This window comes from Semicossyphus pulcher, unplaced genomic scaffold (assembly GCF_022749685.1).
Source record: "Semicossyphus pulcher isolate SPU_LCO1_2020_fin unplaced genomic scaffold, fSemPul1.0.p SCAF_1, whole genome shotgun sequence".
Classification (NCBI taxonomy): domain Eukaryota; kingdom Metazoa; phylum Chordata; class Actinopteri; order Labriformes; family Labridae; genus Semicossyphus; species Semicossyphus pulcher.
The window spans coordinates 17,995,554-18,021,948 of record NW_027211603.1 but is presented as its reverse complement, the minus strand read 5'-3'; the positions used below and the strand labels follow the sequence as shown (position 1 = coordinate 18,021,948).

At 42.8% G+C, this 26,395-nt stretch overlaps 1 protein-coding gene across 2 annotated transcripts in view; it reads right to left on the bottom strand.

Moving 5' to 3' along the window:
• The window catches only part of furina (furin (paired basic amino acid cleaving enzyme) a), an 85,628-nt gene that overhangs the window by 24,090 nt on the left and 35,143 nt on the right, over positions 1-26,395 (bottom strand). For both annotated transcript variants that reach the window (XM_069683456.1, XM_069683531.1), the window contains exons 3-6: positions 20,071-20,169; positions 12,068-12,163; positions 9,154-9,282; positions 8,802-8,878 (exon numbers count right to left, since the gene is read on the bottom strand). In XM_069683456.1, the coding sequence (XP_069539557.1) occupies positions 8,802-8,878; positions 9,154-9,282; positions 12,068-12,163; positions 20,071-20,169 (401 nt within the window). The remainder of the gene's footprint in view (positions 1-8,801; positions 8,879-9,153; positions 9,283-12,067; positions 12,164-20,070; positions 20,170-26,395) is intronic.

The window sequence follows — 26,395 nt, the reverse complement described above, 5'->3', positions numbered from 1 at the left end:
TTAAACCAGAGCCTCTGTAGTAAGCTCTCGCTCCAGGCATTGCGGTGTAGAGATCCAAGAAGCTGCTACAAAGAGCTGATCATCACATTCCAGTCAGGTGCACTCTCATGGTCTGCCAGATGGATATGCACTCTTAATGCCCTTCAAACCATAAAGTAATCCCCACTGGAGAGCAGCCCTTTTCCAGACAGGAACGCTGGAGCAACACTGTGGCACACCAGGACACAACAGGAACATGTACGACAGCAGGTTTCCATTGAGACGGTCTGGGTACGAAGCCAAACCAAAAACACAAGACTCAAAACACCCTGCAGTAGATAACCTCCCCTGACACAATACACTTTATCTGCTGTCAGAGTATCACAGACATTTAATCTGAGGGTAGGCTGCCAAAGCTGCTATTATCAGTAATAAATGAGTATTAAACACACATTATGTGATTTCTCTCTATCAGAATAGAACAATAAATAAGGCTGAGTTTCAAGTAGCATGGGATCGCTACAGCAGATGAAAATCGCTGACAGTCATGTTCAAGGACGTGTTTGTATTCATGTTATACAAGCAACATTTCTCACATTTATTCAGGTGTTGTCGTTTAATTCCCATTAAATAGCTACATGTTCTGTTATCCAACAAACAGCTCTTTGACTGGATAGATCATTAATCACTCAGTTTGAGTTTCCTGAAGTTCAATTTAAACCTTTCATAATAGAGAGGTCGGAGGTCACAGAAGCCGTAACCCATTTTTATTTGACTGTCTAATTCCAGTGATCCTTAAGACTTCTGCTTTTATTAAAGACACAGGTATAATGACAGAAGGTCACAGTATTGTAATTCATCTGCCGGCCCCCTGAGATCCCTCGCACACGGTGATGAGCTGAGAGAGCGGAGGTTAATGTCAGCATCGGGTTTCTAATGTGTCACATAAAGTTAGTTAGATAGACTCTGAAGGTAAAGAGTGCTGAGAGGAGACGGGCTGCTGGGTAATAAAATACATTTATAGACTTAAAAGTAAACACACACACACACACACACACACACACACACACACACACACACACACACACACACACACACACAGAAATGTCATCTGGGCGATTTCCACAGAACTTTATCTCAACATTCCTGGAAGTGCGAGTGTGTTGACTTTGGAGTCTGATGTCCGACAGGCAGCATCCGTGTTTGCGATGCAGCTGAAGATAAGCAGCGGCTCAGGTGTCTGCGGTGGGATGTGTGGCATGCACAGACTCATACCTCCAGTGTTCAGCTGAGCCATCTCAAAATCTTCCTTTGACACATTCATTACAGCCACTTATACGGTAGACTGATTCATAGCATACAAATGCTGTTATGAAGGTGAAGCGTTGCTTTCTGAATCTGATTATGCAAGAACTACTTGCATAATCAGGTTTTTGGGAGTGATTTTCCCGGGAGTGATAAAATGGATACAAGAAGAATCCTTTTACTGCTCCCACTCAGTGTTTGGGTCAATAAGAATGTGAGGAAGAGTGCATCGCTGGGTCAAACACTTTAGTGGAACTTCTCTTGTGAAAGCAGCCTGCTCTCTGCTATTATTAATTCAACATGACTTACACAAATCCCTGACATAGTGTGGAGGCATTTTCATTCAACTATCGATGTTTCGTCCACATAATGACTTTCACTGTGAAATGTTATTTGATAGTGCGGCTGTGGTAACTGTGTCAATTTAATAATGATGCCTCTATATGATGTACAAAAGCAAACAAGGCCATCAGTAAGTTATTTTTTAATGCCTGTCACTGCTGTCTTTGGATCAGACTCAAGGAATCGATTTAGAGCACGCAGACGTATAAAGCATTTGTTTACAACAGAGCTTATCGTAGAGTCGACTTTTAAAAGACAGCAGGAGGAGATTGTTTATTTGGATATATATACAGCTCCGGGAAAAAATAAGAGACCACTGCCAATGTTCCGTAAATCAGCATCTCTCTCTACATGTCATGGCCAGCCCAATCCAGATCTGAACCCCGTTGAAAACCTCCTGAATGTGATCAAGAGGAACATGGATGGTCACAAGCCATCGAACAAAGCCGAACTGTGCCTAGAGTGGCATAACATCACCAGTGAAAGACTGGTGGAGAGCATGCCGCGGTGCATTAACGCTGTAATTAAAAATCAGGTTATTCCACCAAATATTGATTTCTGAACTCTTCCTGAGTTAAAACGTTCTGTTGTTTGAAAATGAAAATGAACTTGTTTTCTTTGAATGACTCAAGGTCTGAAAAACATATTTCTGGATCCTTTGGTTGTTTTGTTTTTTTACCAGTCGTCATTTTCTGCAAATAAAATGCCTGAATGAGAATATTTGATTTGGAAGTTGGGAGAAATGTTGTTTACAATAAAAAAACATAAATAGTAGAAAACACATTTCTGCAGTGTGTCTTATTTTTTCCCGGAGCTGGACACGACACATGCATGTGTACAACAGGATCAGCAAAGAGAGAAAAATCTGCTAATTATTTGAAGTACATAAAAGTAACCAGCATAAACAAATATCAATCTGGTTGCTGCTTAATCATGAATATTAGCAAATTGATTAACTGACTAATCCTTATCCTGTTCAATTAAATGTGATATTTCGAGACATGCTCCCACACAAGATAACAGAATAATTGTGACGCGAGTGCACGAGAAGAGGCAGACAAAGGCAGCCCCGCAGCAGGACAGTATAGAGTGTAATGACCATCTAAAACATTTGTATAAAAAAATAAAAGTCTTGAACCTGCTCTGACCTTTCTAAAACGTGATCCATCACAGTGACATTATGAACACACACACATTCCCAAAGCCATTATAATGCTTCATTAGACCTGTAAATGTTAAATTATATTACAAATGACACCCATGGTAAAGATTTAAATAGTTTATGGCCCAAATTCCCAAACGCAGAATTATATCACAGCTAATTAGAAGCCTGTACTGTGTGAGTTCATATGTCAGCGGGATGAGCAGTCACAAAGAGAAGCCTGAGGGAGCTACCAGTCCTCTGACAATAAGTGCAAGGCATCACTGCATGTCCTCAGTTTCTCTGTGAGCACACACGTCTCTGCTGATCCAACGTGCTGATGAGACTGACATCACATGAAACCAAACCTGGATCCATCCTCCAGGCTCGGCGTGTTTGAGAGGAGGCTGGAGAGGGGTGACAGCAGAGCGCTGCAGATCATCGCATGAAGTGCTGCAGTGAAAATAGTCCCGGACATTGTGTGCAGGAACAAAGAGCTGTCTGTCACTACAAGCACGCCATTGTTCAATCAGCTGTTAACAAGAAGCAAAGATTAATTATCACCGCTGGAATATGTGTGATAGATGATTGGCTGACACTCTGGCAGACTCTCAGGCCTCATTCTCTCACTTATCACGGAGCAGTCTTAACTCTCAACTGCCCCCATTTCTGAAAAGACTCATTCAGGAACTATTCACCATTCTGACTCTACAGTGAAACATTTTCATTGACTGTTCAACAACAAACTCAAGCATGCCATTATGACTCAGTGAAGTACTCAGATATGACAGTCGGTTATACAACAAGTGATGTTGTAGGATTCACAGAGGAAAAGATTTTACTTGATTTTGATCTCACACAAAGCAAACATACTGAACATAAAGTTTTGTAACAAATACATTTTGTTAAAAGGGGGGTATTAAGCATGCTTTTTTCTGATTGGCCAGTGCTCCGACGCCTACCAGGGGGCAGAACTCAGCGTTTGAGGCACGCCTCCTACCGTGTGGCCGTGTTACAGAGTTGTCGGCAAAGAGTAAACTACACTTTCTCGATTTGAAATGAATGTCTGGGGCTCTCGTCCTTTGGAAAATTTAACACTGAGGCCTTTCCATCACAGCCAAACAAACACTTTCTCCAAGATATTCTCAACCAACTTGACAAGTAGAGCCGTTGAGCAGAGTGGTGGAGTGAAAACATTTCCGAGGCAGACTGAGTTGCCGGGTGGGCGTGTCCTGAAACTGTGTCAGGGGCAGGAAATTCTGCTGTGTCTTGGGCAGACGCCCAAATATAGAGTGTCCCACTTTGTTAGATCACAAAGTGAAGCGTCTGGAGAAGTCTGTCTGAAAGCAAGCGTTCACAGCAGCCTGCAGATGTTTTTTTATCAGGATTTCTCCACCATACTTTTACTTACAGATCTGAAACTTCACCCATGTTTAGTACGGACATCCAACGTTGTAACATTGTGTGTCTTTAAATGTGAAACTACAAAATACACCCTCTTTAATGTAGTATAGCAATTTTGTTTTGCCGGGCCAGCTGTGGCTCAGTGGGGGAGTCAGCTGTCTCTAAATCGGAAATTTGGCAGTTTGACTGCTACAGTCACATGTCGAAGAGTCCTCGGGCAAGACACTGAACCCCAAATTGCCCCTTGTGGCATAGCCATTGGTGTGTGAATGTGATAAGTACTGATTAACAGTTGGGCACTTTACATAGCAACCACTGCTATCAGTGTGTGAGTGAAAGGGTGAATGTGACATGAAGTGTGAAACGCTTTGAGTGGTCGCAAGACTAGAAAAGCTCTACAGTCCAGTTATCATTTTTGGCAAATGTAATATTTATTTGAGCACAAATAAAAAAATAATGTTGAAGAGCTTTTATTCACATCACTTTGAATACTGGAGGAGTTTCAGCAGACCAAAATAACTAACAGCCAATTAGATTGGGCGCCTGCCATGTTACCAGTGTGATGCAAATTGTGTTATTAAAGATAAAGTGGTTCAGACCTGGACTTCTTACAGCAACCGTTTTCATCAAGAACAACTTCTTTCACACCTTCACTTATCCTCCTATAATAAAATCTTGATAGCAAAGGTCACCCACGTCATGGAAACAGGAGAATCGTGTAAAAAACAACCTTTGTATCAGATACACAGTGTTCAGCAACTCAGGATTCCCGCATCCTACGTAATGGTGATGATAGGAGATTATAGTGAACAAAGGGGAATTACAGTAAAGCCTTGTTCCGATTACAGCGACGACAATCCCCGTGGCAGATTCTACTCACAGACACTAACTCGGGTTACAGTTGGCTGCAGGCCCGAGGCCAGGAACATGATCTGTATTCATACCCACAGCTGGAAGAGCCATTATCACTGTGCAAAGCCTAAACGGTCTCTCTGGAGACTTGTAGAGAAACGAGCTATTGTCATACAGATGTGTCCTAACTGTGCTTTGGACAGGCTGGAGGAGTGTTCAGGACAGGTGTGTCTTAAGAAAAAGAAAGTGTCTTTTTGAAAAGCAGCTTTTTGGCTCATTATAAAAAGATGCCACTGATCCTGCAGGTTTTCATAAAACCTCGATCATCCTCTGAGGAACCACATGTGATGGATAGGACTTGACACGTTGTTTATTTGGCTCCTGCAGTTTGTGATACTATACATTTTTTAACTTGACAACAAGATGACAAAAAAGACAAGTAGCCAAAACTAAAAACAGAAAAAAACAGAAAACTACATAGTGAAATATCTACTTGTCCATCCAGGGTCGTACCGGGACTGGGAACAATTTTTATCCCTGGCCATTTTCGTCCGGACCATCTTCTTCCTCCTTTTTATTAGCTGCCAGCAGACAGTTAAGGTTGTCACTGTGGCAGCAGCCCGCTTCTTTGACTATAACGTTATTTTCTTAAATATCAAATGTGTATCTTAAAATTCTCTTGCAACTTCAGCTTTGAGATTTATTTCCTTTTTCACTCTGACCTTTTCCACTCCTTCTTTTTGCTTTAACGACAGATCCACTTGAAGGGGTGGGGGGAGGAGACAGAGGCTGGTACCACTACTTCTGCATTACAGAATAGCTCATCTCTTTTTACAGATTCTGCATAAGAATGCTGAATCAATTAGGATCTATGCACATTCATACAAGCAATTTGGAGTGTCATGCCCAAGGACACTTCGACATGTGACTGTAGAGGTCAGGGATCGAACCCCTGACTGACTCCACTGAGCCACAGCCGGCAGTCATCTGACGATTTAGCTTTCAACTAAAAACAGAAATCTGCATGTGGTGCAGCGAACAATCTGTTCTTTGACGTCGTATCTCAGCGTCATTCTCGCTTCTCATGTTGCGGACTGTAAACTGCAGCACACAGACAAGGAAGTCTTGGCCTGCAGTCCTTTATCACTTAACGCTGGTTACACGGGTAATATCGAAAAGTTGGCTCCTACAAACTTTATTGTTGTAAGACTGTAGCTGATGTGGAATAGGAAGCCTATTGTAAATTTGGGTACCATGTAAACCCTAATCAGATGGCAGCCAGAAGGTCGAGCGTTGAGCGATTTTTCACACGTAGCTCGTTGTGGCCTCGAGCCCCAATAGTTGGATCGGGCCCATTTGACATTTGCCTGAAATGCCAGATTACCAGTTCAAGCCGGTGTCCATCATTGCATTGATCTTTTTTTATCTTCAAAGTCCCACTTCTTTGCCCTTTTCAGAGCCGGATACACAACATCTTTCAGTCTTTTGCTTTCTCTCTTGCATTAGCTTAATTACTTTCTAAAAAAATCATTGAGGCTCCAGAGGCCGTGGATGGCGGCGCTTGCTGTTCATTAGACTCTCGGCTGCACTGAACCTCAAAGGTAAATCTGAACAACTGTTTTGCTCTGCTCGTTCTTAAGTCTGGTAATGGTTCTGCCAGTTTACTAATGAGCTGGCCTGCAGGACAAAAGGTCTGGGCATATTTATAGAGCATGGTAAAGAGAGGAATATGTAGAAAGTGTCTAGAGAGAGATTAATAGAGGGTCTGGTGAAAGTTAATCAGTCTGCTGTTTGCAGGTCGGTTAAATAGATCCCTTGATCTGTCGCTGTGGGCCAAACGTATAGTATCCTTGCGCAGTCAGTCTGAACTAAACTCCCACGTTTTGTAAAGTAAAATTCTGCATGTTTGTTGCGCATGTGGAACACAGCAATGATGACATAGTTTCAATTATGTTGAGAACAAGCCTTGTTCTAAATTTAAGAGGAAATAAGTCGAGTCTTTTTTTAACGCCAATGTTTTAAGGACTCAAATGTTTAATCCACTAAATGCACATTTGGAAACCGTCCTGATAGGAGTCAAAGAAAACACTGGAAAGAGAAACACCTAGATCGCATGCCGTCTTAGATAAACATGTGGGTGAATGGTTATATTGCTGCAGATCCATCCTCACTGCTTCCTGTATGCTGGGAAAGAAAGACGGCTTTATGGAGGTGAACAGAGTTGGGCTTTCTGCAGGGAACAGACACTTACAGTCTTACACAACCTCACGCATTTTCATGCTCGCCCACAGGTTGTTTACACATGCATCTGCACCAACCCACTGTAAAGCAAGCGCAACACACACACATACACACACACACACACACATAAAACATGCTCCCTTTCAATTCATCCTGCCACAAGGAAGACACAGAGAGCTGGGTGGCAAGAGATAAGGGCCGAGGTGAGCGAGGGTTGGAGAGAGGAGCAGCCAGAATGAGGAAACATCAATAGTAAGTGTCTTGGCTGGGCTCTGGGCCACTGTGAGCCCCCAGAAGAGCTTAAGCGTGCCTTGGCATAGATTGAGGATCCATGGAGCTGCACCACAGGGATGTTCTCCCACATTCTTCCACGAGAAATTCCCCATTTAGGGTTTTGTTGATGGCGGTGGTGAAAACAGTTACAGGCATTGGCACACAATCCTCAAAACACTAAATTTGGGCTGAAGTCGAAAGCGACGGCATATTATTTGAAGCATTTCCATGTTTCGGGGAAATTTTTACTGATAACTATGTGTGTGTGTATCTGTGTGTGTGGTTTTTCTCTGAAGTAGTAATCTCTATTCTGAGTATGAAAACAATTACACACCAACTAATACCAGCTTCCGTCTTTGATATGTCCCACAAAGCCTTAAAGGGGGGAGACAGAACTGGCAGAGTAACAGTATGTGAGGGTCATTCAGCAGCTCGGACCGTCTCCCTCGGGCCGCCACGTTCACGGTGCCCGCTCCAGGCCCCTGTCCCAGTTGGGGACGTTTGATTTCCATCCATGCCAATCTATAATCTTCTGTGCCGATCACCCGTCATCATGGTTAGCCTCGGAATAAAAAAAGCCTCTCAGGCAGGCCGGTGGCCCACAAACAGCGGATTAGAGCCAATCAGAAATTAAAGTCAAAAGGAGGCAGGTGGTTGTAATGAAGGAAGACGAGAGCCAAGAGATTTGTTGTTTCATTAACGCTGATGAACTTAATTCAATCAACTCTCTGCAAAGCTTCACTGTGGTGATAAACAACTCCTAATGCCATCAGCAGAGGCCACTGCAATAAGGCCGTATTCTTCACACGCTACCTTAATCCTAGCGTAGATTTACTCTACTTACCGGGCCGTAGAAATGCCCTGGTGACGCCCGTGTGACTTAAGAGGTTAAAACAAATCCACAAACTCTAATTTGGGGACTGGATTTATATTAAGACGTAATTGTGCATTTAAGGGTAGAAACAAGCCTGAAGTGGAGGAAAACTAAAACGTCTCGGACAAATCGAACCCCACAGGCGATGGCCTTTAATTAGTTTGCTTCCCATAAATGTCGCCCCTTTGACTCAGCAGTGGGTGATAAACAGCCACAGGCCTGCTTCCACGTCAGCTGTCAGCTATCGGACAGTGAGGGGGACAAATTAATGAACACGTGTAATTTCTTCCTGACATGTCCCCCCCCCCTCACGCAGGCGGCATTTAGAAAACACAAGTGGAGCGGTTACAGGTCAGGCCGGAGGACAAAGGGAAGAGAGGAGATTTCTACCTGTTGTCATTAAGCTGCGTGTATCGAGGCTGGGGATCGAGGTCGCCGTCGTTCACATCGTAGCTGGCGTCGGGGTCCTAAGAAAAGAAAGATAAGCTGCTGGAGTCAAACAGCTTTTTCTCCGTTTCTAAATATTCAAACATCTGCAAAATATTAAACTTTCCAATTTGTCTGTCTGGAAATGATTCTTAAAACCCATCAGCCGCTCGGTTTAGGCTGAAGGAAAACACCATCTATAATTCAAAATCTGCTCTGTTTATTCTGTTCTTATCTTCATTCTGTTTGCTGCGGCTCTAACACGGCTACTCCATGAAAAAGTTAACGTTTCAGCTCATTTGGGAGTCATACTCACGTAGTTCTGGCTCAGGTCAGGATGGTCCTTCTCTATTCCATCATCCAGGATGGACACCACCACGCCTTTACCTGTGTAGCCCAACTGCCACGCAGCTTTGGCATTCAGGTCGCGGCGGTTGCTGTTGTACTGAGGATGGAAAAGGCAAACACCTTAGATGGAATCTAATTTCACTGAGAGACACCTGAGTGTGCTTTTAACTAAGTCCTGAAGGGCTTACTTTAAAAAAAAAAGGCAATCATTTACGACATTTAGATGAGGAGTCAGCGTCTGACTGAAGCACCTGGGAAAAGGGTGCTGCTTATTGAATTTCAGTCGTTCTTCCTTAGTGAAAAGTTTCTCAATGACGGGGGAAAGGTATTACAAGGTTAAAAGAGTACCTCTATTTGAAAGCGTCGGTGCATGCTTGCATTTATAGCATTTTTTATTAATATGAAGCAGAGCACCAGCTCCCAGTCATGATTCGATATGCTTTTTGATACGCGTCTGACATTCAACTTGACCTTTGGTCAGAAGCCCCGTCTGCTTTTTATCTCGTTCAAAGCTCCTCTTTCTATCATTAGTTACATATAATGTGTCTGCCTCCACCACAGGTTCCTCTTATATTTCAGAGCCTTCAAAGTGCAGTCGATCACACAGGAGGAGGTTTGTAACGTTGTTCACACTTAAACCATCAAGAGGAAAATCCATTAAAGCTGAAAGTTGTGATCTGCAATGCTGATTCAGACTGTAAAGGCCTCTCGCTGCTGACGAGCTGAGTGTATAATTAATCTGAGAGGCATGTGCAAGGTTTCATTTTGAATATTTCTCATCAGCTAAGTCCCTTTCCTTTTCTTCCTTTCTGTCCGGACTCCTGCCGCACACTGAGAGCTTGATGTACTGCTTTAGATCTCTGCTCTAAAGCTCGCTTGTGATTTATCAGCCGAAAGAAATCTGTCTCATCATTTAGATAAACATCAGAAAAACACTAAAATATTCATTGTAACAGCAGAAGCTGACCATTAGCATCTGTCCACCAAGGACACCCTGCGCACAGACCCACCCACACTCTCCACTCAGCCAGGTTTGATTTTAATGAGGCTCCGACTTATTTTCTGCCAGGAGAGAGAGAGAGGCACACTTCTGCAACCTTTGCTCCATCTTCTGAACACAGCCACATTTTTCTTATAAATCACAAACAACTCAAACGCAAAGGCAAGTTAGAGGCTCGTAAAATAGATTTTGAATGACTGGAACTATGAATGAAAGCACGTATGAAGGCCGAACGTAGAGTTCAATGGAATCGTGTGTTTCATCAATTTCTGACTTGATGTGTGTGCATCAGGGACGTTAGGCAACTACACAACTTCAGAGTTAATTGTCTTAAGATAGATTGAATGGATTTTTACTGAATTTGGCGTGATTGATCCTGGTACACAAAGAGGGAACCCTGATAAACTGGAATTCCTCTTTATTCTGCATCTATCACCACTAACAAGAATTTCAACTTGTCCGAAACATCAAATCAAAACAGGTTACATCAGCCTGACGGTAACCTTACATGCTGCACAGCTTTTTTTTGTTGAAACGGTGACATTTATATTCCGCTCGCAGCTCAGATGATCCCACCAGAGGAGCAGATCTGAGAACAGCAAAGGTGTTGCTCCAGTTTTCGTGTCTTTTGTTGTTTAATGAGCTCACGACCTCATGAGCTGCCGACACACTCACAAATAGAAACAGATCTTTATTTCTAAGCTTTCCACTCCGTCAAATTATTGCTTTACTGTTTATGAACATGATGCCTTCTGTGGTGCCGTGTGAACGGTTTCTTATTATAAAACACGCGTGACATTTATTTATCTGACATACTAGAGCTGCAATGATTAGTCATGTTACCTATAAGTAGATTAAAGGAAGTGAATCAGCAGCTTTTCTCAGAATAGACGATTTATCTGTAGAGCTACAGATTTGAAAAACAAAATTTTGGACTGAGGGGAATTGTGCCTGTCTGTTTTTTTGGGGGGACATTTAGAGACTAAAGAATGAATTGATAGAATAAGTAGCAGATAAATCTATAATTAAATTTCAAAGAATCGTTAGCTGCACTAGCAGTCGTAAAAGATGCTAAAAAAAGCTGTCCACAAAACTCCCTCATATCCATCACGGACAGGTTTTACTACGGTGTCAGTGAACCGCTTTCATTCTTCTGTCTGAAGTCAGAATCTATTACATCCACTCACATTGATAACACCAGGCAGCGGGCTTTTATCTGCTCGTTTGCCTTTCAAGGTGCCGCTAACTACTCCAACAAGGGAAGTCAGAGTGCCTCCGTCAAAGTACAGACATTCTGAACTACTGGTGATGCAAGTCTGTTTTGCATCAGCGCGAATCTCCTCCCGCCCGAAGCATCCTCGCAGTAATTGAAGGAAGAGTGAAGCTGAAGAGAAAAATCTCAGGGGTTGTTACAGCTGCTTCTAACAGGCCGATGTATCAGTCGCATTCTCGTAGTCGAACGTGAAAAATCAATCAACTGAAAACAAGAGTGCTTCAAGGTGAATCACCTGGCTCTTTCTCCGCTTTCTCTGTGTTTCTGTCTGCAGATTTAAGCTGTCCATCAATCTGAAAAGGGATGCAATTCAGAATCAAAGACACACTCTGTGTGTCTGTCTGTCTGCTATTGTTACAGCTGAATCATATTGGTGAAGCTACTCAGACCTGTGTTGCTTCTTTTGCAAACAAGACACTTGTCAGCCTTTCACACAAGACGGTATATCACTGGATGCATACAGGCTCGTCTTTGACAGGAGAGTAAACAACACAGCCGCAATTGCAATTACTTTCATTGACTTTTGGTGGATAAAAAGCTCAACCAGTATGCAATATGGATTTATGTCTGACACACACACACACATATGAGGTTCCTGTTCATACTCACCAGGTACCACTGGTCTCTGAACTTGGGATCCAAAGGTTCCTCATACACATCCCTCTTTTTCCTCCGTTTTGACACCTGTTGCTCTGCCCAGGTCACCTGAACAAGAAGGGCAAAAACACACAGCAATACAATGATGAAAATGAGCAATTTAATCAAAAATGTGAGGAGATAATCAGCAATGAAAATTATCCCAGCGGAAAAAAACTGAACAAGAAATAATTAAGTGCTGGACAAGAGGGTCACCATGTCAAAAGAATCAATTGAGATCCGTATTCTCAGCAGGATGACGGCAGACACAGCGAGATTAGAGGCAGCGGGGTACGGAGGACTCGGCACTAATGAGGCTCACTGATAAACTCCACAGCAGGCCGGGAATAATTAAAATATCTGGACTGCTGTATAATAGGATGCACCGATCCTTATATGCTTATGGAGAGAGTCTAAACATGTATGCACATTAATGATGTACACACACACACTCAGGTACAAGCCTCACAACAGCAGCAACCCAGTCTGCAGTCTCCTGCAGAAAGTGTCGACAGAAGCAGAATGCATACAGTGAAAACACGCCTGCATCTCACTCCCTCTGCAGAATCGTGCTCGCTTTACAGCACAAAACGGACGGTTGGAGTAGAAAAGAAACTAAATATGTCAGAGAAGGAAGACAGAGAGCTGCCTGCCGCAAGGACGGAGCACCTGATGTGAAGGACAACCGAATCACAGAGCACCTCTCTCTCTCTCTCTGCCGCTGCAGTTCACTAGAGACACAAGAGGAGACGAGGAAAGAAGTAATGAAGGTCACATTAGCTGCAACGCTGAAGCGATGCCAATTCAACTCTGGCATAATAATAAAACGCTATAATGGAATAATTTCTCTTCAAAGAGCAGAGAGCGTTCGTGTCTGTGTTGCTCCCTTAACTGGTGAGTTTAAATGGGGGAGATGTTACCAGCACGAGTCTTACTGGGAGGGCGATGTCGGCCGTGCGAGGTTCAGCTGTGGTAGTTTACGCACAAAACCGCTTGACAGCTTTTCACACTGAGAATTTCCACTTACAGAGGGAAAAAATTATGGGTCTCTGACACATCAAGGCAAAGAACTACCGCTGACAAACAGATGGAGGTGTCAGCAAACATTTTTCTGTCTAAAAGTTGCGAGTTGAGAGAGGAAGCAGTCTGCGTTTGTAGTGAAAAGGGAGACAACTGAAGAAAGTAGCCAACAACTTTGAGACCACTGGGAATCCGACAGTCTCATTACTGTATGTGCTGCGAATATAAAGAAAGAATATATAAATGCTTGTTTCCTGCTGCGTTCTGCTGAATTCTCCCGCAGACAGAGATAAAAGATAAATCAAGGTGGTACATGATGAACCAATGCCTCCATTATACAGTGAAGCTGCTTATGTGTATCGCTTTTAGAAGGAAAGATTACTCCAGCTAATTACTGTGTGGGTTTTGAGACAGACAGTATTGAGACAGACTTTAATATTGACTTTCTGTATTAAAGAAAATGGCAGTATTGACTGGAAAGTATCTCTGCTGTCTGAGAGAACAAACACTCTCAGACAGCACGTTTTTTATACAGACCAAAATCAACTTTGTTCGACGAGTCAATGTGATGTTCAGTCTGATAGAAACAAGCTATTTGCTCTTGCGTCACAACGATGTGTATGTGGTTTTTATCGTGAAATCCTGTTTGACACTTCTTTTCACACATACGTCTCCGTTTCCATGCTGACTCTAACATCTTAAGAAGAAAGAGAAGACGCAGTGTGCATGAATTATTTGTCATCTGGGGGCAACACAGGAAGCTATCTATGATATAATGTACATGGCACCAGGCTGTTCACTGCACCAGATTGCACTGAATCCAACCTGCATCTTAAATGATCTCATAATCACTGCAGAGCGTGGTGTGATTTCTTATTTCCCTGGGTATCATACCCTATACATAAAACCATGGTATGTATGCTTTGTAGGCTTGTGCATGCCTTTCCTGACAATGCGACAGCTTCTTTTCACACTTCAGCCTCTGAGGTAAGATCTTGTTGTTGTGACATGAACCCTGAAAACAAGTCTGACTGGGTCATAGAAACAGTTACAGAAAGCCACAAAGATGTCATTGTAATCTTTATATAAAGTGTTGATAAGTAATATTTAAGATTCGTTGATCTTACACAGGAAAATCTTTTCATTTGTCCATTAAAAAGGGGAACACTTTAAAATATAACATTATTTTTGGAGGTTTTTGCCTTTATTAGATTGGACAGACGAAGAGAGACAGGAAGTACGGGGTGAAGAGAGTGGGGGATGACATGCAGCAAAAGGGCTGAGAGCGGGAGCCGAACCTGCGGCTGCTGCGTCGAGGACTGTAGCCTTTGTAGATGGAGCGCCTGCTCCACCAAATGAGCTAAACCAGCGCCCATACATAAAAAAAGGGACAAAAAGTTACAAAATTTCTCAACATGACTGCCTCAGCCAGCAGCTGCAAATCAGGCAGCAATGGCTGCAACATAATCCTTTAGGGCAAGTCCACTAAAATCATTTATCACTGACAGGCTCAGACTGTTTTTTAAGTGTCTCATAACTTTATGGAAAGGAAAAGTAAGGCCCTTCTTGTTTAACCAGATATAGAAATGTTGCTATGAAATCTTGAAGTGAGAGTTGTTGAATCAAATCGGAATCAGAGTTTATTTCCAAGTAGGTTTACACATACAAGAAATTTGTTTTGGTGATTTTGGTGTAGAAAAATAAACAGAGAAATAGAAGTAGTAATAAGTAATAAAAAAGGCAATAAGAATAGAAATATAGAAAAACGAGACATATAATTACAAAATATGTACAACAGGTGTAATTAAACACTGTACAGATGTGCAGGATATTGGTGAGTGCAAAAAGCTTACAGTATCAAATTAAAAAACGTGCAGGGTACGGACAATATGAGAGTCCAGTGTGCGTTAATGTAACGCATAGAGTCTGATTTGGAATGACTTGAGGGGCTGGATGAGAGTCCGTTTCAAGTGTGTGTGTGTGTGTGTGTGTGTGTTCTAGTATCGCGAGTCAGAAATGTGGGGCAGAGTTAGCCATGCTTTGAATCTTTTAGAACAGTGATCAGAGTCTGTGATCAGAGTCTGTCATTGGAAAAAGTTTTCTCTTTTAGCGGCTAACTTTATCCTCTAAAATTACATTGCAGCCATTGCCCGCCCATTCCGCCGCTGCTGGCTGAAGTGATGCCCTTTTTGCACATTTCTACCCCTAAATATGTTAAAGTAAAGCCCTGGATTAAAACACCGGAATTCCCCTTCAAGGTCAGGAAACATGGCCAGGCTTTAACACCCACCTTAACACAAGATAGTGACGTGACTGCTCAATCATAGCTCGTGTGCTTCCAGCTAACATGCAGATTACCTTCAGTACAGTAGCTTCATTTCTGCTCTTTCTAGCCGCAGACAGCGACAGATATTTCCTGCTTATTTGTGCAGCCCGTCATCTTAATGTCACACACTGTTCCTGGAAGTGTCAATCGAAAGACGGCGAAGACAAGATTCTGCTTTAGTCGTAGTCATCAGGAAATAATGGTTTGTATTAATGACTTGGGTGTCTTTAGAAACTATTTGATGATGATGAGGACACTAAATCAATCAGCAAGAGGAAGAAGAACTCAGTGGAAGCTGTGTACTAGTACAGTAATTACTGTTATTGTTTCCTTTGCAGGGAGAAATATATAATTTCTCTTACAGGAGCATATCTCCCTCGAGCACCTTTACATTGTTGGTTCTAATTTAAATATGCCTGTGACTGTTCTGCACAATGTACAATGGTGATTTGAATAATAAACTGAACTCTAGATCAGCGCCTCATTTCAACAAAACGTTCTCTTCCCGCTTCATTTTCAGAGTAAACAGCAACAATGCGAGTGTTGCTTCTCAGCTCCAGACTCATAATTCATTCTGAACAGATTTCTTACTTCTGGCAGGCGTGTAACAACAAACTTTTCCATTTTCTATTGTGCAATTTTTATGTGAAGAGTCTTTTGAAATTCTTTAATAGTCTGTGACAGAACACAGAGCCCAGAAGTTGACAAACAGCATTTTCATTATAAATGAGCTTTGAAAACGGGAGAGCGAGCCCATCTTGTGCTTCTGACCGGATCCAGTGCAGCACTAATATTCACAAACAGACCGCTCGGTTTGTGTTTAGGTGGAGGCTCCTTTCTGACAAGAGAGAAAAATGATTCCCCACACGACTCATTTTGCCCACCCACTGAATTGTCCTTCTTCATTATACAAACACGGCATCCTCCCTCCGAGGCTACACGGAAACCTCAAATGAAGCATCATTACCATCAGGGAACATAACACCAATTACAGTAGAGATCTGTCGTCCAGATTTATGCTAAAGCTTTTTCATGTAACAGCTGCTACTATTCTCTCAGAGCGATGAAACCAGCAATTATGAGCCTTAACCACAAGCAAACAAATGATGGTTAAGTTCAATGTTTCTTTCAACAAAGCAAACATAAACACTGGGTGAAGCAAACTGCCTAACAAATCAACAGCAGACAGTAGAAGGCGTGGAGGTAGCAGATAGACCCAAGCTTTCAGTAGTCAGCAGACCCTATTAACAGGCCTCTGTTAACAATCTATGAGACCTGGCAGAGGTCCAGGTGCTTTTGTCCGTAATTAGACACTCTTCAAAGAGAGTTTACCGGCCCTTTGTGACGGCTCCATCTCGACCTGTTTCAAAGCTGCGGGGACAGTCTCTCTCCCTCTCTCTCTATCTCGAGTGAAAATGACTCCCATTAGGAACATTTTGGCGATTTTCTTTTCAGAAAAACTGTGTTGATTTGCAGCTTTAAAAGCTTTGATCAAACTTATACATGCAGCTCAGCTACAGAAGAAAACACACCAATAAGATACAAGAAGATCTTTAGATAATAAAAAATGCAAGGGATTTAGGAAAGATTGCAAGCTGTTGCAGCATTTGCTTACATATACACATAAATACATCTTGTAAACTCACGTAGCTACTGACAAGCTGATCTGTACTAAGAGTTTCCGCCTTCACTTAGCTGCTGTGGGGAAAAAAGGAATTCAACAACAGGAAATGGAGCCGCAGCGTTAAAGGAAATCCCAAAGAAGAGGTGGAGCATTTCTGACACGGACGCAAACAAACAGCAGCAGAAGTTGTTGCACTTGTGCTGTGTGGCTGCACAGCATGACGGCGGGGCCAGTGAAACCCGCAGGTGGGTTTCAATCACTCTTTCAAGGCAGGAGAAGATGTATAATATGCTTCTGTTTTTGCACTTCTACAGACAACATTTAACATTATTAGATGAGTCCATGTGATTTTCAGTGCAACAGAAACAAGCTTGTATAGATTAAACGATGATCAGCCAGAACATTATGACCACCGATCTTGTGTAGGTCCCCCTCTTTACCATCCAAAACAGCCCTGAACCATCGAGGCATGGACTCCACTAGACCTCTGAAGGTGTGCTGAGGCACCAAGACATGAGCAGCAGATCCTTTAAGTGCTGTAAGTTGCGAGGTGGGGCCTCCATGGGTCGGACTTGTTTGTCCAGCACATCCCACAGACGCTCGCTTGGATTGAGATCTGGGGAATTTGGAGGCCAAGTCATCACACTGAACTTGTTGTCGTGTTCCTCAAAACTATTCCTGAACCATTTTTGCAGTGTGGCAGGGCGCATTACCCTGCTGTATAGATTTATAGAGTAGCGTTATTAATATGGACCAAGTATGGATTTGGGGCTGGTAGCTCCCAGTTCCTTTTCTAGGCACTGTCAAGGTGTCCTTGAGCAAGGCGCATGTCCATGTGCAGCCCCCTCACTCTGACATCTCTCCATTAATGCATGTCCACAGGGTCCTGTTTGTGCATGTGTGTATTAGGGCTTATGTTTGTAGGCAATGAAAACATTGAATTTCCCTTCGGAGATTAATAACCTTCTGCTTTTTCCTCTTCTTCTTCTCCTTAATTTATACAGAATATATTCAAATGCTGTATTTACCGTGCACAAATTACATCTTAAAGTCTTAATATTTCCAGCAAGAGAGAAAATAAGAGAAAGTCTTTTGGAAAGGCAGAGAAGTTTCTCAAAATGCTGAAGTGCTGGTCTTCTATCTTAAGAGCAGAGGAGCCTGAGACGAGTACAGGAGTCATTGATCACAACTTGCTATATAAAGCCTGAGCTATTTCAGAGTCATTGTTCATTGTAACCCATTGTGCTGTAGGTATGGCAGTAGTCACAAGCACCAAACTGAAACACTTACATGTTCCACTGACGCACGCTGTCGTCAGCCAGTGAAACCACCGCTTCTGCAAAAGTGTTTTGGCTTAATACTGTAAACACCGCTGCTTTGAATGCATTAATAGTGTCAGCTAGTGATTGTTATATATAGTTAATTAATAAGAAGACACAAAAGCAAAGGTCATCAGGCCTTAGAAATATACTCACATACTTGAAGGCCACGTGATTTGGTTCACGTGTACAATCTAATGTAATTAATTCTACATTAACATAGATAATGGTCAGTTTTGATGGACACTGTCAGAGAGGTATTAAGTTAACTACACCTCAATTATTATTGAGGTTGTAGCGATGTAAACCTGTTCTGCGTTATATTAAGATGTGTTCTTAATTTTCATTTACATTCATGAGAGGGACAGGATATTAGAAACACATTTAATGTTATTCACTCCGTTCCAACACCAGCAGCATTTATGAACCCACAAAAAGACAATTATTACCTTTCTATATTCAGCCAGTCTTTAAAAAGTCCTCCTCCAACTCCTTTGTATTCCCTCAGCCGTGAATGTTAATTTCACACTCTTCCCGGTGTCCTTCCCAGCGGGAGGTAGGACACAGATTCATTTCCAAACTAACCTCCAACTCTCCCATGAAGAAGCGAGAAAATACAGGAATGTGTTTTTTTTAAACGAGATCCGTCATGGAGGAGGAGGTGGTTTCACAGAGATCCATGAAGGAGTGTACAGTATGTATCTGAGGAGAATCGCAGGGAGGCAACAACCCACCTTTGAGCGCTCAGGTGAAAAGAAAGCAGCGGTGTGAGCGCTGAGGCAGCCATTAAAAGACGGTGACAAATGAGGGCGGAGAGTTTGCTTCATTGTTCTGTCACTGTTATCTTTCTGTGTTCCTCTTTGTTTCTGCTGGGCCTCTGTACTGCACGCAGTAACTGATCATAGAGAGAGCTGACTGACTGAACAACTAACCTTAAATCAATCAAATAAAAGGTTTCTTTTTTCATATCTACCTCTTATCATGAGGTCACATGATGAAAATACAACCCTAATGGTGACACCTAAAACATCACTAAGGGATGACCCTACAAGTACACACACAAACACACTCACTAGCTGTGTCCCAATCCACGGGCTGCAGTCTTCGAAGGAGGCAGCCTACAGAGGATGCTCCATTCGTAGCCTGTGTAGACCGCTAAGGCCGAACTGAAAGGAGTCGGTCTGGTCTACGGAGCATTGCGTCACCAGCTGTTCCTGCCCTTATCCTTGCGTCACCAAATGCAGCTCCTGTCGCCTAGCGACAGGTAGGTAGCGGGCTAACTAGCTAGCATAACTAACATCAAGTAACTTAACCTTTTACTTTAAAGATAATTTGTTTCAAGGGCCCTTTAGTTTTTTTAAACATCTGTAACACCAGCTATTCGACTGAGTTGATAGCAAAACCTTTTGTTTGAACGTTTATTCCTCAGCCGCGTCAGAGTTCGCCATTTTGTTTGAATTGGCACACAAAGGATGCACCCAATGGATCCTTTCATGGCCTGGGAAACGGAGGACGCATTTGTCAGCCGCATCTGAAGGAGCCTTCGATTTGGGATAGCCTTCGACACGCTTCTGTGACGCAATCGCCTGCAGCCCGTGGATTGGGACACAGCTGCTCTCACCTTCTCCCCACATCTCACTGCAATGATCACTAACACCCACGAACACACAGTGCATAAACGTCTTACCTTGGGATCTTTCTCCAGACGGACTTGTGTTCCTCTGTGATCCGACAGCGATCTCTTCACCACTGTGCGATGCCGGAAGTGATAATAATCACCAAATGCCTGAAAAAGACAAAGAGATACGATCAGCTATCACACAAGGACATTTAAAATCTCTCTCCTCCTCTGTAATCTGATAATAACCTCCTGGTGCGATAACAGCTTCAATGGAGTATGAAATCACTCTGGTGCTGCTATCTTTATTCTTCTTCGTTAGACCACCATGTGAACATTTCTGATGTTCAAGACAAGAATCATTCCTCAGCATCGACTGACCAAAAGCAGCATTTCAAAATAAGCATCATTTCATTCGACCCAAGTTCAGCCAAGCTCTGAGTAAGATCCTTAAAAGTTGGACTGCCTTTTTCTCCACAGCCAGCTTCTACTCAGGGTACGCAGGTATAATGAATCCCTCCGCCATCATAGCCGCTGCAAATCATTTTTCTTACATTTTGTGCTGCCAAGTGAGGCTAATGAGCTGCGCCAGCCAGTGAAAGGTGTGCTCGCTAAATAGAAAAGCCCATTTCCATTTTCAGTCCCAATAACTGTCTCGAACTCTGGGTGCCACCACATCGACTAACGTGCTCCCCTGTGGGAAAGCCCATATATGATCCATATTCTCCTGAAGTCCTCTGACAAAGCAACAAAGAAACATATCAACATTCAGAGGTAAATACTGTGTTCAGCAGCCGACTCATAAAACATCCTTTTTTACAGCTCCATATGCTCCCAACTAATTAATGATTTCACTACAGAGGAAATGCACTTAGACTGAGAGTTGTAGATGAAATAATCACTGCACGCAGATTGTCGTGATAATAAAACAGAATGTAATTATTGATTAAAACATGAAGATTTATTGGGAAAATGGAAAAACGGACAGAAAAAACTGGGATGCTTTTTGTCCCCGCTCAGGCTGAAGTAGAACTAAAGTGCTGCAGTGTGTCCTGTAACTTTCCATCACTCTAAGAGAGTCACGGTTCAGTCCTCCAACCTCCTCTGCTCCCATTTAATCACTGTAAACAGGCCGATTCCAGGCAGGCTGACACAAAAAGCCCCCTGCACACAAAGCCAGGGGACAATAGGGAAGCAATAACCGAGAGGGAAGACACTCTTTACAGTGATATTCAGCTCAGAGGCGGGACCGCCACCACGAGCGTGAAAACCATTTAACGACGAGAGCAAAGAGAAAATGCAGGATATAAAGGGGATAAAACGCTGACATCTAAAAGGTATTAGCTGAGCTGATGGTCCCTCCCGTGTGAAAGAGAAGAATAAGAGCAGGTAGTGGGTCTACTGTGTCCACTAAGATAAGAGCCTGGGAGGCGGGACACTGATCAAAGACATGGGTGGGGAGCTGCAGCAGGATCCATTAAGCAACTCTAAATAACGGTAAGACGTACCTAAAACAAAAGCACTGAGGGGGATTCAGACAATGTTTTCATACTAAATAATTCCAATTGAAATCAAACAGAAGCTGTTGGTGATGCATCCTTCAGTATTCTCTTTGACATGATATCCCACAGATAACTTATTGTTGTTAATGATAGTTCCAGAGCAACAACAAAGCACTTTTTCAAACAGAGATAAGTCAGGATTCAGTGTCAGTGAAATTACAATCAAAGAGAAACAGTGTCTTCCTACAGTCATCAGTCTGCGAGGGACTACATTGTGCAACCCTCTGTAGGAGACAGACCTCAATATGTCCAAAAGAAGCAGCATCAACAGACTGTTATGCAGCCACAACACATTTTATGTAACAGTGCCACTTTTTTAAACTTTCTGACAAGCGGAAAAAAAACACTTTCTCTCTCTGCTGCTGCTAATTGCTGCCTTTGCTTTAAGTACAGGCGTGTGAAAACTGTAGCAAGGCTCGCAAACGTCTGGACGTTGTCAAAAGAATAAATGAGTAATGTAGAAAATCACCATCTGACGGGGACATTTATGTGTAATGTTTTGTTGGAATATAACCTTGAAATGCTCTCGACATCACATTTTATTGATGATTTATAACAACCTCCAGAACTCAAGGGCAAATGCTGAAGAAATTCTCAAACAAAGCACACTTACTTCCTGAAAATTCAATGACGATTTATCTCTACCTGTCTCTACTCCTCTGAGAAATGAAGGGTAGAATGACTAGAAATGTTTGCATGGACACTGCAACACCTTCAGATACAACTACAACTACCTAACAAACACAAGTCAGGACCAATCAACCTCAGAGGGCATAGATTTGTTCCAAGATGGAAAAACTAAAAACACTAAAGCCCCTTTCCCACTGGACAAAAAACCTGCTAACACACAGCTTTTTGCTTAATGGGAAAGGTTACAATCAGCATTCAGACCCGGGTAACATGAGTCTGCAGTAGACCCGGGTAATTATCGCCTCGACACGGCGCGTTTGTGACGTCAGACGGTGGCGCAGCAGAAAAGAGAAACGAGTATACTCCACTGGCAATGGGAAAAGAGACAATCGGCATCTATGAGCGGATCTTCCCAGGTCTGAAAAAGGCACTAATTTTGGTGGGAAAGGGGTTTAAGTGTTGTACACGTGCATTAAGGCACAGATGTACACACACCTAGGGTCTAATGTCAGCTCACATTGAAAACAGCTCAACTGTTTCAAACGTATGCGCACACACACACTCCCACCTCCGTAAAGGAATTGAGGTCTTTTCCACTCCTGCTAAATGTCGCCCTGCAGCTCTATCCTCATCTGACAATCAGCTACAACACTTAAGAGCTGATGTTTTCAACCATTTCACTCAGGACAACATTGTTTCTGCGAGGTATAACTGCTTTCCACTGGAAGAAAAAAAGGCCATTTAAGACGAAGATATTTAGATGGAAACTGCGGTAGAAAAAGACGGATGAGGACCTGTGAGTGACCATTACTGATGCGATAAGCTTGGCACTGATAGAGCACAACAGGCTTAACCGCTGCTCTCCGAGTGGCCCATTACTGAAGTGAGGCATTAATCCATCAACTTCATTAAAATGCACGGTAACAGGCAGCGGAAAATTGCAGTCTGCCGGTTTGTTTGCATGTTTGCTCCCTCCTCGCCTGCCAAATTTACCTAGTGGGAAAGCACTTATCAAAAAGGTCTGGTGTCTCATCTCTTGTGACTGTTGACGCAATTATGTTTTACAAAGAGGCAAACTGTGTCTGGAGACACGTTGGGAAAGAGGGTTTGGGGGCTGCAGTTAAATGATATGAAAGTGTTTTCAGTATGAGGGCGTGAAGGTCGAGAACAAAGCAAGTGGGTTTTGGTGATTCAACTTGAGGAGGCCATTAATGCAGACAAACTAAAGACGCATTAATGGAGACAAAGTTCCTTTCATTTTTGAGGGTTAAACGCTTTTGATTCGCAGGCGTCAGGGCGTTTGGTGTTAACATATTTTGTTTGTGCATCGGGAAGATAAATTAAGATAATGACACTAGCAACACAGCTTCCTGAAATAGCTCTGCCACTTATTTTTATAATGAGTCTGGATACTTATTACCGAGTTGGTTGGACAGGGGGCAGAGTGGGCCACGGAGGCAGCTGGACATAAGCAACAAGTCCTTTTTTTAACAGAGGGCAGAGCAGCCCGAGCTGACCCCTCACACCTGAGAATGGGTTTGCACAGCTGTTCCGCCTTTCTGCCAGGCTAGACTAAGTCATTATAACATGTTCTCTCTCTGTTGTTCCCCCCTTCATTATTTGCCCTGTGGCAGTCAGTCTGTCTCAGTGCTCATTAACCTTCTGAATTTATTTGGCATCAATGTTATGTTCGTACTTGATAAGAAAGTAAATAAACAAAGACGTTCTAGGAGAATTTGAGGTGTAAAGATGCGTTCAGGTGGAGGTTAAGTGGGAGCTAGTATGCAGTAAAATGTACTCAATATATCTAAATCATGTAGGAATAAACTGTTAGCTTTCTAAAGCCTTTTAAGGCAGACTCAAGCTAACTTATTTATCAACACACTGTTTATTCTAAACAAGCTGCCGGCTACATTCTAAACTGTGTTTATACAGGAAATACAGATATGATTCTTGGCACAGTCCACTGTCTACCGTGATTGCTTTAAAGAAGTTAGATTAATCCTTTAAATGGGGTTGACAAAAACATGTGAATTAAGCAGGAGGGTAACATATGGGGCATTTGATTAAGGCGGACAGCGAGGAAATACACCAGAGACTTCAGTATCTATAGAGGAGGGCAGGAAGCTGACATCATGATTAGAACCACCATCATTCAGCCTCAGTTAAAGCTCCTGCAGCGCACAGCTCAGCGTCTGCCTCGGTGTTTTCTACCTGATTGAGGAAAAGATACAAAATAAAGCATGTTTATATGTTTTCTTTCCTGCACAGTTATTTATTTGGACAAACTAATAACTGCTCTGTCAGTTTACTGTCCCTTAGCTGATATTTTATCTCCTTCAGTCTGAACTTGTATTCCATCTTGTTTACTTGCTCAGCGAATAAATTCTTCTGCTGACATCAGATTACCTTTCGCCATGTTCTCTGCCGTGTGCAGATATTTAGCTTTCCCACTCCTGCAATCCTTGCTATCAGTCACCCACTCACATTTTCTGCACCTCCATGGCTCCGAAATGAAATAACCTTCCCCCTCAGGTCGAGTCCGTGGAGTTGCAAAGCCTGAGGAGCGCTCTCTTCGAGCAAAGCCTCAAGTTCTACTACTTCTTCTCCTCCCTGCCACTCTTCCCTCAACTCATACTGAGAAAAACATGTGGAATCAATCCGTCTTTACACTGTTCTCCTGGTTTGTAAACCTTCATTTGGGTACTGTTAAGTAGGTAATAACATGATAATGCAACAGATACTTCATTAGGATAACTGGTGTGGAACATTGTTATGCATCTGTCCAGGATAACTGCAGATTGTGTGCACAGAGCTAAAGAGTATGTTAATGTTTTTTTCTATGGTTTTCAAATCATGTAAAATTGAGCAGGCTATTATTCCCACTAAGTAACGGAGCAGCACGACCGGATACTAACACGCTTTAGCTTGACGGAAAGGATCAGAAATGACTGCCTCCTGCAGTCTGCTACTACACTGGTCTTGTGTTCTCAGCCTCCTCCTGCGCTGTGGGGCTCTACTATTGATTTAACAATATGAGGTTTAAAAGTCACCACATGTAAAAGTAAACGAACATCTTTATTTGCACCAACTAAACACTGCAGAAAAAAAGCCAAGGTTTTTCCCAGAGTTGGCACACAGGGTCCTTTGGGTTTGCAAAACAACCCCGAAAAACCTTTCAGCTTCTACAGGTAATGGAGGTTATGGGTTCTTTAGAGCCTGGAGAGAGTTGCCAGAACGGTGGAGGTGTTGAGATGATGGAGAGTGTGTGGGGCCGTGTTTGTCGTCATATTTGATTTGGACAGCTCACGCTTCCCGATAATTGCGGGTGATCCGATTCCTGCATCATTTCAGGGAAACATGGTGTTTCCTTGTTGGAAACCTGGCAGAGCTTAAACACTCACTGTGATGTGATGCAATGCTTGCAAATCCCATGACACTTTTATGACTTATTAACTTGTAGGTGCAAGGTACTTCTCAGTGTGTAGACTAAGAAAAACACTAAATATGCTGATGAAATAATTACGTAAATACTGATTCTGGTTGCTTGTATGCAGGCAAACCTCTGAGATTACAATATTCTAGTAAATAAAACGCATCACGTCATTTCCAATACAAAAAATAATTCGCTCATTATTCACTTCATCCTCCCCCGGTCTCTGCATTAGCACTACAACTCATCCACGGCAGCACACCTCGACTTTATAGAGTGGTCCAGGGTGTAAAAAAGTTTACAGTGTCACGGCAGAACTGCTGCAGGGCTGTTAGCTCACGGGTCGATGAGAGCTGTCCTCAGATGACTAACTCTTCAGAGCAAGGTCTTTATGGTGCGCTGAGGGAAAAGTCAGATAAGCAGAAGACGGCACACATGCGCAGTCACGTAGGCCTTAAACAGCACACACCCCTGCTGCAGAGATCTCATGCAGACAGATCAGATCATAGAGAAGCCAAGAACCGGCTTTGTTGGTCCCCTCTTGATTTAGAAACACAATGTTTCCATTGACCTTCTTGGCCAAGTCTTGGAGATTTATTTTCTCAGGCTATTTAATCTCATATGATTTATTCTTCTCCAAATCAATCTCTGCCAAAAGTTCTGATGTGGTAATGAGAAGAGAATAGCCATGACTCTTTGGCCTATGTTCGAACATCTCATTCCCCACCAGAGAAGACGGACTGTGTGAGTGAGACATGAACTTTAGCCT